Source organism: Oncorhynchus clarkii, chromosome 2 (genome assembly GCF_045791955.1).
Source record: "Oncorhynchus clarkii lewisi isolate Uvic-CL-2024 chromosome 2, UVic_Ocla_1.0, whole genome shotgun sequence".
In the NCBI taxonomy this organism is placed as follows: Eukaryota; Metazoa; Chordata; class Actinopteri; order Salmoniformes; family Salmonidae; genus Oncorhynchus; species Oncorhynchus clarkii.
Window position 1 is genome coordinate 90,381,712 of NC_092148.1, and position 15,463 is coordinate 90,397,174.

Genomic DNA, 15,463 nt, shown 5'->3' on the forward strand with positions numbered 1-15,463 from the left:
AGAGAGAGAGAGAGAGAGAGAGAGAGAGAGAGAGAGAGAGAGAGAGAGAGAGAGAGAGAGAGAGAGAGAGAGAAGCAGATAGGAATAATCACCCAGGCTGTTCTCCCCTGCATGTCTGAGGAAAGAGAAAGAGATGGGAGCCTTCCTCTCTGAGAACGAGCACCCTCGATTCCCTGTCATCCCCCTCTTCTGAGTCAGCGGAGGAGAGAAAAATAACACCCTGGTGTAGCACTCAGCTCAGGTACATGTCACATCTGCACCTGGAAGAGTGACACTTCATTACAGCCAATCCGTGTGTACTATTAACAGTCAGCCTACATTTGATTGGTGCACACAGCGTTACATTTTCAGGTCCATATCATTGAAAAGAGTGCCACTTTGCGCTCAGTGGAATTGATAGAGGCACCTGTCTGTTTTCATGTTCCTTTGAAGCAGTATAGATGTCTATTATTCACAGTCAGTGCTGCGAACAATGCCATTCCACTCAATGCCATTCCAGTCAATGCCATTCCAATCAATGCCATTCCAGTCAATGCCATTCCACTCAATGCCATTCCACTCGATGCCATTGCACTCAATGCCATTCCACTCGATGCCATTCCAGTCAATGCCATTCCAGTCAATGCCATTCCACTCAATGCCATTCCAGTCAATGCCATTCCAGCCAATGCCATTCCAGCCAATGCCATTCCAGCCAATGCCATTCCAGTCAATGCCATTCCAGTCAATGCCATTCCAGTCAATGCCATTCCAGTCAATGCCATTCCAGCCAATGCCATTCCAATCAATGCCATTCCAGCCAATGCCATTCCAGTCAATCCCATTCCAGTCAATGCCATTCCAGTCAATCCCATTCCAGCCAATGCCATTCCAGCCAATGCCATTCCAGTCAATGCCATTCCAGCCATGCCATTCCAGTCAACTGGAAACTATTATAAAATGGAAACTATTATAAACTATTATAAACTGTAAACTATTATAAAATGGAAACTATTATAAACTATTATAAACTGTAAACTATTATAAAATGGAAACTATTATAAACTATTATAAACTGTAAACTATTATAAAATGTAAACTATTATAAACTGTAAACTATTATAACCTGTAAACTGTTATAAACTGTAAACTATTATAAACTGTAAACTATTATAAAATGGAAACTATTATAAACTATTATAAACTGTAAACTATTATAAAATGTAAACTATTATAAACTGTAAACTATTATAACCTGTAAACTGTTATAAACTGTAAACTATTATAAACTGTAAACTATTATAACCTGTAAACTGTTATAAACTGTAAACTATTATAAACTGTAAACTATTATAAAATGGAAACTATTATAAACTATTATAAACTGTAAACTATTATAAACTGTTAACTATTATAACCTGTAAACTGTTATAAACTGTAAACTATTATAAACTGTAAACTATTATAAACTGTAAACTGTTATAAACTGTAAACTATTATAAACTGTAAACTATTATAACCTGTAAACTGTTATAAACTGTAAACTATTATAAACTGTAAACTATTATAACCTGTACACTGTTATAAACTGTAAACTATTATAAATTGGAAACTATTATAAACTGTAAACTGTTATAAACTGTAAACTCTTATAAACTGTAAACTATTATAACCTGTAAACTGTTATAAACTTTAAACTATTATAAACTGTAAACTATTATAACCTGTAAACTGTTATAAACTGTAAACTATTATAAACTGTAAACTATTATAAACTGTAAACTGTTATAAACTGTAAACTGTTATAAACTGTAAACTATTATAAACTGTAAACTATTATAACCGGTAAACTGTTATAAACTGTAAACTATTATAAACTGTAAACTATTATAAACTGTAAACTGTTATAAACTGTAAACTGTTATAAACTGTAAACTATTATAAACGGTAAACTATTATAAACTGTAAACTATTATAAACTGTAAACTATTATAAACTGTAAACTGTTATAAACTGTAAACTATTATAAACTGTAAACTATTATAAACTGTAAACTGTTATAAACTGTAAACTGTTATAAACTGTAAACTATTATAAACGGTAAACTATTATAAACTGTAAACTATTATAAACTGTAAACTATTATAAACTGTAAACTGTTATAAACTGTAAACTATTATAAACGGTATACCATGATCCCTTCTGTCTCAGTGGGTTCCTGGGGACTGTGTCTTAAAGGATGATTGCATTTTATTTGACAATAAAAAAAAAAAACTTACCTCAGCCATGCGAATACAACAATACCACAAATGAAAAACCCACCATGAGGATGAATACACAATGAAGTCAAACAGGTTTGTTTCCACAGGGGCCGGGGTGAGACCTGGGTCAGGGGGCTTGAGGACTCTGCTGGCTGGCGGACAATGAAGAAGAACAAGGCCTCCACCTCCAGAAGGTCAGAGATCCAGAACATCTACCAGTGCTACTCCTCCGGAAGGAATACTCTGGCCGCCTCCGCTCTCCTCAGGTTCCTACACATGGAGCAGATGGAGGCAGCAGCCAACCAGGAGACAGCTGAGGGCTTGATTGACAGATATGAGATTGAGGAGACAGGTGAGTGAAAGGGGATGAGGTGGGACTTGGTACAGTTCTGTCCTATCATGATGCACAATTAATTAGGTTTCCTTATTCACTTATTTTCATTTTTATTGTTACAGTACAGTCGTGGCCAAAAGTTTTGAGAATGACACAAATATTAATTTTCACAAAGTCTGCTGCTTCAGTGTCTTTAGATATTATTGTCAGATGTTACTATGGAATACTGAAGTATAATTACAAGCATTTCATAAGTGTCAAAAGCTTTTATTGACAATTACATGAAGTTGATGCAAAGAGTCCATATTTGCAGTGTTGACCCTTCTTTTTCAAGACCTCTGCAGTCCGCTCTGGCATGCTGTCAATGAACTTCTGGGCCAAATTCTGACTGATGGCAGCCCACTCTTGCATAATCAATGCTTGGAGTTTGTCAGAATTTGCGGGTTTTTGTTTGTTCACCCACCTCTTGAGGATTGACCACAAGTTCTCAATGGGATTAACGTCTGGGGAGTTTCCTGGCCATGGACCCAAAATATCAATGTTTTGTTCCCCGAGCCACTTAGTTATCACTTTTGACTTATGGCAAGGTGCACCATCATGCTGGAAAAGGCATTGTTTCTCACCAAACTGTTCCTGGATGGTTGGGAGAAGTTGCTACTGGAGGATGTGTTGGTACCATTCTTTATTCATGGCTGTGTTCTTAGGCAAAATTGTGAGTGAGCCCACTCCCTTGGCTGAGCAGCAACCCCACACATGAATGGTCTCAGGATGCTTTACTGTTGGCATGACACAGGACTGATGGTAGCGCTCACCTTGTCTTCTCCGGACAAGCTTTTTTCCACATGCCCCAAACAATCGGAAAGGGGATTCATCATTGAACTTTACCCCAGTCCTCAACAGTCCAATCCCTGTACCTTTTGCAGAATATCAGTCTGTCCCTGATGTTTTTCCTGGAGAGAAGTGGCTTCTTTGCTGCCCTTCTTGACACCAAGCCATCCTCCAAAAGTCTTCACCTCACTGTGCGTGCAGATGCACTCACACCTGCCTGCTGCCATTCCTGAACAAGCTCTGTACTGGTGGTGCCCCGATCCCGCAGCTGAATCAACTTTAGGAGATGGTCCTGGCACTTGCTGGACTTTCTTGGGCGCCCTGAAGCCTTCTTCACAACAATTGAACCTTTCTCCTTGAAGTTCTTGATGATCCGATAAATGGTTGATTTACGTGCAATCTTACTGGCAGCAATATCCTTGCCTGTGAAGCCCTTTTTGTGCAAAGCAATGATAACGGCACGTGTTTCCTTTTAGGTAACCTTGGTTGACAGAGGAAGAACAATGATAACACTACCTATGTCAGCACCACCCTCCTTTTGAAGCTTCCAGTCTGTTATTCGAACTCAATCAGCATGACAGAGTGATCTCCAGCCTTATCCTCATCAACACTCACACCTGTGTTAACGAGAGAATCACTGACATGATGTCAGCTGGTCCTTTTGTGGCAGGGCTGAAATGCAGTGGAAATGTTTTTTTTGGGGGATTCAGTTCATTTGCATGGCAAAGAGGGACTTTACAATTAATTGCAATTCATCTGATCACTCTTCATAACATTTTGGAGTATATTCAAATTGCCATCACACAAACTGAGGCAGCAGACTTTGTGAAAATGTATATTTGTGTCATTCTCAAAACTTTTGGCCACGACTGTACAGTAGGTATGTATGACTGTACCCCTACCAGGCATGTTGTTAGCCTTAGCTGAGTCACATGTGATGAGACCACTTGTTTCAGATTAGAACGGACACGAGTCTATTTAGCATCTCCTGCCGCTATACAAACAGCACCATAGAAATGCCACGCTACGACAGGCATAGAGGCTAACGTCTGACCTGACGAAAACAGGAAGTAAAACCATGACAGTCAAGCTCATCAGACAAAATGCTCTGCTACAGGTACAGAGGCATCAGTCTGACACGACGAAAACCGGAAGTAAAACGAAGGCAGTCAAGCTCGTCAGTGGACTAGCACAAGACACTTTCTCATTTGGCACATTTTTAAAATGTATTTTTAACCTTTATTTAACTAGGCAAGTCAGTTAAGAATAAATTATTATTTACAATGACAGCCTACTGGGGAACAAGGGGTTAACTGCCTTGTTCAGGGGCAGAAGGACAGATTTTTACCATCCAAATACTTCCTTCTCTCCTCACGTCCTCAAGGTACATATGCAAGTAAAGTAGTACATCCAACTGAGTGATTGTTTTTTTGTTGAGGGTTTTTTAACCCAACCTCTGCGTATCCCTGGCAGCTAGAGAGAACAGAAGCATGACATTCGAGGGATTCTACAGATACATGGAGTCTAAAGACTGTAGTGTGTTTGACCAGATACACACGTCTGTGTATCAAGATATGGACCAGCCTCTGTGTCACTACTTCATCTCGTCTTCTCACAACACTTACCTCACTGGGGACCAGCTGGTCGGCAAGAGCACCCTGGATGCCTATGTCAGGTAAATACAACTGCCTATGTCAGGAAATAACACTACCTATGTTAGGTCATTACAACTGCCTATGTCAGGTGATAACACTACCTATGTCAGGTCATTACAACAGCCTGTGTCATGTAATAACACTACATATGTCAGGTCATTACAACTGCCTATGTCAGGTAATAACACTACCTATGTTAGGTCTTTACAACTGCCTATGTCAGGTAATAACACTACCTATGTCAGGCCATTACAACAGCCTATGTCATGTAATAATTATACCTATGTCAGGTCATTACAACAGCCTGTGTCAGGTAATAACACTACCTATGTCAGGTCATTACAACTGCCTTTGTCAGGTAATAACACTACGTATGTCAGGTAATTACAACTGCCTATGTCAGGTAATAACACTACCTATGTCAGGTCATTACAACAGCCCGTGTCAGGTAATAACACTACCTATGTCAGGTCATTACAACTGCCTATGTCTGGTAATAACACTACCTATGTCAGGTCATTACAACAGCCTGTGTCAGGTAATAACACTACATATGTCAGGTAATTACAACAGCCTATGTCATGTAATTATTCTACCTATGTCAGGTAATTACAACAGCCTGTGTCAGGTAATAACACTACCTATGTCAGGTCATTACAACTGCCTATGTCAGGTAATAACACTACCTATGTCAGGTAATTACAACTGCCTATGTCAGGTAATAACACTACCTATGTCAGGTCATTACAACAGCCTGTGTCAGGTAATAACATTACCTATGTCAGGTAATTACAACTGCCTATGTCAGGTAATAACACTACCTATGTCAGGTCATTACAACAGCCTGTGTCAGGTAATAACACTACCTATGTCAGGTCATTACAACTGCCTATGGCAGGTAATAACACTACCTATGTCAGGTCATTACAACAGCCTGTGTCAGGTAATAACACTACCTATGTCAGGTAATTACAACAGCCTATGTCATGTAATAATTCTACCTATGTCAGGTAATTACAACAGCCTGGGTCAGGTAATAACACTACCTATGTCAGGTCATTACAACTGCCTATGTCAGGTAATAACACTACCTATGTCAGGTCATTACAACTGCCTATGTCAGGTAATAACACTACCTATGTCAGGTCATTACAACAGCCTGTGTCAGGTAATAACACTACCTATGTCAGGTCATTACAACAGCCTGTGTCAGGTAATAACACTACCTATGTCAATTAATTACAACAGCCTGTGTCATGTAATAGTTCTACTTATGTCAGGTCATTACAACAGCCTGTGTCAGGTAATAACACTACCTATGTCAGGTCATTACAACTGCCTATGTCAGGTTATAACACTACCTATGTCAGGTAATTACAACGGCCTATGTCAGGTAATAACACTACCTATGTCAGGTAATTGCAACAGCCTATGTCATGTAATAATTCTACCTATGTAAGGTAATAACACTACCTATGTCAGGTAATACAACTAGTTAAGAAATGGCTTCTGCTGGTTGTTTATCCACTGCCATTCTTTAAAGTTTAAACCCTCTCTTCTCAAACCGCAGTGTCTGCTCTCTCAGTTTAAACCCTCTCAAACCGCAGTGTCTGCTCTCTCAGTCTCTCCTTCATATTCAGTAATGCAGCCTCTCCATCCGCTAACTAAAGGACAAAAAGGAGGTGAACTGAGTGAGAAAGGGGCTGATGGCAGCAGAACTAGGCCATTATTGGTCCTCTGAGACCAGTAGAGTACTCTCTCTCTCTCTCTGCTGTAATATACTGTCTTTCCCCTGTGTACAATATAGAGTACTCTCTCACTCCTGTCTAATACAATGCCAGAATCCCAAATGGCACTCTATTCCCTATATAGTGCACTACTTTTGAAGGTTCTGGTCATAAGTAGTGCACTCTGTAGGGAATAGGGTGCCATTTGGGATGCAGACGTGTCTCCCACTCGTCTGTAATAGACTGTAGTAAAGCCCTCTAATTGAGTGACTGGGGAGGAGGTCTGGTGGGAGGGCCTGATGGGGGGGCCTGGTTCACTCAGCTAATGAATGGGGAGGTGACTAGGGAGGGGAGGTGACTGGGGAGGGGAGGTGACTTAGGAGGGGAGGCCTGATGGGGAGCCGTGATGGGGGGGCCTGGTTCACTCAGCTAATGAACGGGGAGGTGACTGGGGAGGGGAGGTGACTGGGGAGGGGAGGTGACTTAGGAGGGGAGGTCTGGTGGGGAGGCCTGATGGGGGGCCGTGATGGGGGGGGCCTGGTTCACTCAGCTAATGAAAGGGGTGGTGACTGGGAGGGGAGGTCTGGTGGGGAGGCCTGATGGGGGGGCCGTGATGGGGGGGCCTGGTTCACTCAGCTAATGAACGGGGAGGTGACTGGGGAGGGGAGGTGACTGGGGAGGGGAGGTGACTTAGGAGGGGAGGTGACTTAGGAGGGGAGGTGACTTAGGAGGGGAGGTGACTGGGGAGGGGAGGTGACTGGGGAGGGGAGGTCTGGTGGGGAGGGGAAATGACTGGGGAGGGGAGGTGACTGGGGAGGGGAGGTGACTTAGGAGGGGAGGTGACTGGGGAGGGGAGGTGACTATGGAGGGGAGATGACTGGGGAGGGGAGGTCTGGTGAGAGGGCCTGATGGGGGGGCCTGGTTCACTCAGCTAATGAACGGGGAGGTGACTGGGGAGGGGAGGTGACTTAGGAGAGGAGGTGACTGGGGAGGGGAGGTGACTGGGGAGGGGAGGTGACTGGACTCTGTCTCTAGCCGGCAGGTGAGCAAAGGGTGGAAAGGGAGAACTGAATCAGGAGCGTAAAGAACATAAAGACCAACAATGAATCAAACCACTATTGCTGTATGTTCAGTGAGGACAAGTCTGTGCAGATGGGAGCTAGTGTGTCAGAAGGAAATCCTCCCTTTTGTTTCTGTGCTTTTATATGGCTATACATTTTGATATGATGGTTATTAACTCATTAATCATTCAACGTTTTGGTACTGAATAACGCAAAATGGAATTCAAATTATAATCGAAAACATAATTTCTTTGACCGGTCTGCAGAATTAGCTTTCATGTCCTGTAAAACAGTGTGAGGGATATACTATAAAATAAATAAGGTTTGGGTCTTTTTTCGACTTTATCATTTGTTCTCTGTATGTCGCTGGTAAACTACAGATGTCCTCAGTCCTCCTCCTAGTAATCATCTTGTGTTCCTTACGCGTCCATCCGTCTCTCTCTCGGTGTGTCCTCAGTGCGCTGAGGAGAGGTTGTCGTTGTCTGGAGATTGACTGCTGGGATGGTCCTAGTGCAGAGCCTATAGTCTACCATGGTCACACTCTGACCAGCAAGATCCTGTTCAAGGACGTCATCACTACCGTGGAGCAGCATGCCTTTGAGGTAGGACCACACCACAAATAAAGAACAGTGTACATTTTTAGGACATCTCCACTTACTTTGATATAAGTCCCATAGTGTTGTCTAGGAGGGTAATGGAATCAGAACGTTGCCTCAGGGTTCTACTGTACTGCCTGGTGTGTTGTTTACGTATTCTAATTCACTGGCTACCATCACTAATAGAGGGTGTTATTCACTGAAGGGGAGATGGGCCTCTTTGATTCTGGTTGCTTGGCAATGGGCTATTCACTGTGAAACGTGTTTATATTTTTAGAACGTGTGTGTGTGACTCCTTTGGGAATTGAACCCAAACCCGAGTCACACAGGACCTCCATTGCTGGTATGGTTATCTTGTGTCTTGCTGGCATGACAGACCCTTGAGAGAGACTATTCTGTGCCAGGTGTCTCCGTACCCAGTGATCCTGTCCCTGGAGAACCACTGTACCCCGACTCAACAGGATGTCATGGCCCAGTACCTCACCTCCATCCTGGGGGACAAACTGCTGGCCACCAGCCTGGACCTCACCAATCAGCCTGGACAACTGCCCAGCCCTAACGTAAACAGTACATTTACATTAGAGTCATTTAGCAGACGCTCTTATCCAGAGCGACTTACAGGAGCAATTAGGTTTAAATACCTTTACATATTTTTCACATAGTCGGCTCTGGGATTTAAACCAATGACCTTTCAGTTACTGACTCAACGTTTTTAATCGCTAGGTTACCTGCCACCCGCATCAGTGTCAGTATACCTCAGTATAGCTAGAACAGCTGACATTTGTTTACAAGCTTAGTGAAAGTTAAGATTCGCGGGTTTTCAAATATTAGTAAATCACCTTAAACATAGAATATACCGCAAGCTACGTCATCTTCACAACTTAAACGTAGAACATAGCTTTTGGATTACATTCATTATTGTGCCTCTCAGTTTGTGCTGTTGAAGCTCCGACAGAGGAGATGTTATGTGGACTGGATCAATAATGTCCATGCTCAGTTTGTGCTGTTGAAGCTCCGACAGAGGAGATGTTATGTGGACTGGATCAATAATGTCCATGCTCAGTTTGTGTTGTTGAAGCTCCGGCAGAGGAGATCAATAACGTCCCTTCTCTTTGTGAACTCTGCCAAAGCTGAACTCTGTCAGACGGAACTGAAACTTGTTCAGTAAGTGTAGAAGGTGTCGTAAGCTTGTGCCTGAGCCAGCTCACAAGATATATGCTCCTGGTCTGACTGAGGGACTTTTCTCCACTGAGGAAAGAGAAACAGAGTTTACATGATGCAGCTCATTGCAGATTGCAGGACAGAAGACAGATAAATTTAGTGCTCGATTCAATCAGATCCGCTTTAACCAACAACCACATGGCGGTTGTTTTGGTGATGTCAGAGGTGGAACTGCGTCAGAGCTGTCAAATCAGCAAGCGGCTCCTGGCATTATATTGCACGGAGTCGCGTGAACAGAAATCCCATACAGCCTTGTTCACAAGTTGGAACAGTGTGAGATGTGAGATGTGATCTACACCTCTGTTAAGATGATAGAAACATTAATTAATTAGGTTAATGATTTAATAATAACGAGCCTAATAATTATTTCTGTATTCCTACACTTTCTCCTTCTGAACGGCTAACGTGAGTGGGGACGGGTATGGCTTCGTGACAGCGATCGATTTGACGGCTCCAGCTCAGTTCCACCTCCGACACCACCAAATAACATCAGCTATGCCCGGTGTCTGCTTTTTGCCGGGTTAACGTTTGATCTGATTGAATCTAGGCCTTTGATGAGATCCTCTGGGCCGTCCAATCTCACACTCCATCCGGGGAAATCAATGGATGGGATCGTCTGAAAAGGTCTACCACATTAACAGCGTTTAAATAGTTCAGTTGACTATGTCCCAAATAGAGCTCTGGTCTAAAGTAGTGCACTATATAGGGAATAGGGTTCTATAGGGCTCTGGTCTAAAGCAGTGCACTATATAGGGAATAGAGTGCCATTTGGGATGCATATTTAGATTTCCTCATTCCCCTGCCCGCAGTTCATCTGTGGAATAGTCTGCCTCTATTTGAACCCCTGCTGGTGATGACTGTCTGATAGGGCAGGAAGGAGACTGGCACAGACTGCTTGCTGGTGATGACTGTCTGATAGGGCAGGAAGGAGACTGGCACAGGCTGCTTGCTGGTGATGACTGTCTGATTAGAGGACAGAGGTTTTGCATGTGTGTGTGTGTGTGCACGTGTGTGTGCGTGTTTGTGTGTGTGTGTTTATGCGTGTTTGTGTGTGTTTATGTGTTTGTATATGTTTGTGTGTGTTTATGTGTGTGTGTGTTTGTGCGTGTTTGTGTGTGCGTGTTTATGTGTGTGTGTGTGTGTTTGTGTGTGTGTGTGTGTTTGTGTTTGTGTGTGTTTGCGCGTGTTTGTGTGTGTTTATGTGTGTGTGTGTGTGTGTGTGTGTGTGTGTGTGTCTGTGTTAAAGATGTATTTTAAAATGTTATAGATGGTTATTATGCATGACTGTGGGAGAATATGATTTGATGTACATATCAATCATACATTTTTACGTCTTTTGAGGAATATATAAGAACATAATTAAGTGGAAGTTTGAATGGGTGTAGAGCTTGATCTTGATTTGAATTAAGTTCTCAGCCCCTACTCATACACGGTCACTCAGTCGTCATGTGATCTTAGATGAGCCGTACTTCTAGTGACAGACAGTCATGTACGGAAAGCCAGTCCTAGCATATGTGGTGTCACAACATACAGTCGTGGCCAAACGTTTTGAGAATGACACAAATATTAATTTTCACAAAGTTTACTGCTTCAGTGTCTTTAGATATTTTTGTCAGATGTTACTTTGGAATACTGAAGTATGATTACAAGCATTTCATAAGTGTCAAAAGCTTTTATTGACAATTACATGAAGTTGATGCAAAGAGTCCATATTTGCAGTGTTGACCCTTCTTTTTCAAGACCTCTGCAGTCCGCTCTGGAATGCTGTCAATTAACTTCTGGGCCACATCCTGACTGATGGCAGCCCATTCTTGCATAATCAATGCTTGGAGTTTGTCAGAATTTGTGGGTTTTTGTTTGTCCACCCGCCTCTTGAGGATTGACCACAAGTTCTCAATGGGATTAAGGTCTGGGGAGTTTCCTGGTCATGGACCCAAAGCGACGCGGACCCTGTGTTCCGCCTTACAAACAGGACAACGGAGTGGATCCTATGCAGCGACCCAAAAAAACGACTCCGAAAGAGAGGGAAACGAGGCGGTCTTCTGGTCAGACTCCGGAGACGGGCACAGCGCGCACCACTCCCTAGCATTCTTCTTGCCAATGTCCAGTCTCTTGACAACAAGGTTGATGAAATCAGAGCAAGGGTAGCATTCCAGAGGGACATCAGAGACTGTAACGTTGCTTCACTGAAACATGGCTCACTGGAGAGACTCTATCCGAAGCGGTGCAGCCAACGGGTTTCTCCACTCATCGCGCTGACAGAAACAAACATCTTTCTGGTAAGAAGAGGGGCGGGGGCGTATGCCTCATGGCCAACGTGACATGGTGTGATGAAAGAAACATACAGGAACTCAAATCCTTCTGTTCACCTGATTTAGAATTCCTCACAATCAAATGTAGACCGCATTATCTACCAAGAGAATTCTCTTCGATTATAATCACAGCCGTATATATCCCCCCCCAAGCAGACACATCGATGGCTCTGAACGAACTTTATTTAACTCTCTGCAAACTGGAAACGATTTATCCGGAGGCTGCATTCATTGTAGCTGGGGATTTTAACAAGGCTAATCTGAAAACAAGACTCCCCAAATTTTATCAGCATATTGATTGCGCAACCAGGGGAGGAAAGACCTTGGATCATTGTTACTCTAACTTCCGCGACGCATATAAGGCCCTGCCCCGCCCCCCTTTCGGAAAAGCTGACCACGACTCCATTTTGTTGATCCCTGCCTACAGACAGAAACTAAAACAAGAGGCTCCCACGCTGAGGTCTGTCCAACGCTGGTCCGAACAAGCTGACTCCACACTCCAAGACTGCTTCCATCACGTGGACTGGGAGATGTTTCGTATTGCGTCAGATAACAACATTGACGAATACGCTGATTCGGTGTGCGAGTTCATTAGAACGTGCGTTGAAGATGTCGTTCCCATAGCAACGATTAAAACATTCCCTAACCAGAAACCGTGGATTGATGGCAGCATTCGTGTGAAACTGAAAGCGCGAACCACTGCTTTTAATCAGGGCAAGGTGTCTGGTAACATGACCGAATACAAACAGTGCAGCTATTCCCTCCGCAAGGCTATCAAACAAGCTAAGCGCCAGTACAGAGACAAAGTAGAATCTCAATTCAACGGCTCAGACACAAGAGGCATGTGGCAGGGTCTACAGTCAATCACGGACTACAGGAAGAAATCCAGCCCAGTCACGGACCAGGATGTCTTGCTCCCAGGCAGACTAAATAACTTTTTTGCCCGCTTTGAGGACAATACAGTGCCACTGACACGGCCTGCAACGAAAACATGCGGTCTCTCCTTCACTGCAGCCGAGGTGAGTAAGACATTTAAACGTGTTAACCCTCGCAAGGCTGCAGGCCCAGACGGCATCCCCAGCCGCGCCCTCAGAGCATGCGCAGACCAGCTGGCCGGTGTGTTTACGGACATATTCAATCAATCCCTATACCAGTCTGCTGTTCCCACATGCTTCAAGAGGGCCACCATTGTTCCTGTTCCCAAGAAAGCTAAGGTAACTGAGCTAAACGACTACCGCCCCGTAGCACTCACATCCGTCATCATGAAGTGCTTTGAGAGACTAGTCAAGGACCATATCACCTCCACCCTACCTGACACCCTAGACCCACTCCAATTTGCTGTCCGCCCAAATAGGTCCACATGCGATGCAATCTCAACCACACTGCCACTGCCCTAACCCATCTGGACAAGAGGAATACCTATGTGAGAATGCTGTTCATCGACTACAGCTCGGCATTCAATGGGAGAACCTGGAGAACCTTCCAGAAGAACAACCATTTCTGCAGCACTCCACCAATCAGGCCTTTATGGTAGAGTGTCCACACGGAAGCCACTCCTCAGTAAAAGGCACATGACAGCCCACTTGGAGTTTGCCAAAAGGCACCTAAAGACTCTCAGACCATGAGAAACAAGATTCTCTGGTCTGATGAAACCAAGATTGAACTCTTTGGCCTAAATGCCAAGTGTCATGTCTGGAGGAAGCCTGGCACCATCCCTACGGTGAAGCATGGTGGTGGCAGCATCATGCTGTGGGGATGTTTTTCAGTGGCAGGGATTGGGAGACTAGTTAGGATCGAGGCAAAGATGAACGGAGCAAAGTACAGAGAGATCCTTGATGATAACCTGCTCCAGATCGCGCAGGACCTCAGACTGGGGCGTTCAACTTCCAACAGGACAACGACCCTAAGCACACAACCAAAACAATGCAGGAGTGGCTTCAGGACAAGTCTCTGAATGTCCTTGAGTGGCCCAACCAGAGCCCGGTTTTGAACCCGATCTAACATCTCTGGAGAGACCTGAAAATATCTGTGCAGCGACGCTCCCCATCCAACCTGACAGAGCTTGAGAGGATCTGCAGAGAAGAATGCGAGAAACTCCCCAAATACACGTGTTTCAAGCTTGTAGCGTCATACCCAAAAAATACTTGAGCCTGTAATCTCTGCCAAACGGGCTTCAACAAAGTACTGAGTAAAGGGTCTGAATACTTATGTAAACATTTCTAAAAACCTGTTTTAGCTTTGTCATGATGGGGTATTGTGATGTCATGATGGGGTATTGTGATGTCATGATGGGGTATTGTGATGTCATTATGGGGTATTGTGTGTAGATTAATGAGGGGGTAAAAACTGTTTAATATATCTTTGAATAAGGCTGTAAAATAACAAAATGTGGAAAAAGTAAAATTATTTTCAAAGGCACTGTCATGTTACCCAGACGTTAGAGAGCAGAATGTTTGAGGAAGGTATCAAATTATTATTATTTTTTTTAAATGTTACCCCTTTTTCTCCCCAAATTTGTGGTATCCAATTGTTTAGTAGCTACGATCTTGTCTCATCGCTACAACTCCCGTATGGGCTAGGGAGAGACGAAGATTGAAAGTCACGCGTCCTCCGATACACAACCCAACCAAGCCGCACTGCTTCTTAACACAGCGCCATCCAATCCGGAAGCCAGCCGCACCAATGTGTCAGAGGAAACACGCACCAATGTGTCAGAGGAAACACTGTGCACCTGTCAACCTTGGTTAGCGCACACTGCGCCCGGCCCGCCACAGGAGTCGCTGGTGCGCAATGAGACAAGGATTTCCCTACCGGCCAAACCCTCCCTAACCCGGACGATGCTAGGCCAATTGTGCATCGCCCCACAGACCTCCCGGTCACGTCCGGTTTCGACAGAGCGTGAACCCAGAGTCTCTGGTGGCACAGCTGGCGCTGCAGTACAGCACCCTTAACCACTGCGCCACCCGGGTGGCCCTAGGTATCAAAATCTAAGTGAAAGGCATGGGAGGCTATTTACTGGTGGAGAAGATGGCGTTCGAAAAATACCAAACCACCGTTTCTTAACTCTCAACACATTGCTGCTCATCCAGTGAAACCAGAGATCTGTGATATTGACTTTGATTTTAAAACATATAAGTGATTTAACATCCGGAGCTGTTGGTTCCCATTCTACCATGTGTGTTGTTGACTGACTGTGTGGGGATATGAACTCAATGATTTATACATAATATTTGACTTAATACTATTGGTAAGAAAATGGGACACCATTATAAACCCTGTATTGACAAAGACAATCAACAATGGGCGTGGCAGAAAGATTTATCCAGAGTACTAAGTAGTGTTAATAATATATAACAATATATAATATGCAATTTAGCAGATGCTTTTATCCAAAGCGACTTACAGTCATGTGTGCATACATTTTACCTACGGGTGGTCCTGGAAATGTAACCCACTATCTAAAGTTATTTGTTTTTCCTCAACTTTAAT

General features: G+C 43.7%; 1 protein-coding gene across 1 annotated transcript in view; it reads left to right on the plus strand.

Moving 5' to 3' along the window:
• The first annotated feature begins 2,402 nt into the window (after nucleotides 1-2,402).
• Nucleotides 2,403-15,463, plus strand: part of LOC139383167 (1-phosphatidylinositol 4,5-bisphosphate phosphodiesterase zeta-1-like) — a 44,180-nt gene continuing 31,119 nt past the window's right edge. Inside the window, exons 1-4 of the mRNA XM_071127550.1 lie at nucleotides 2,403-2,592; nucleotides 4,876-5,077; nucleotides 8,303-8,447; nucleotides 8,846-9,001. Coding sequence (XP_070983651.1) covers nucleotides 2,403-2,592; nucleotides 4,876-5,077; nucleotides 8,303-8,447; nucleotides 8,846-9,001 — 693 coding nt within the window. The remainder of the gene's footprint in view (nucleotides 2,593-4,875; nucleotides 5,078-8,302; nucleotides 8,448-8,845; nucleotides 9,002-15,463) is intronic.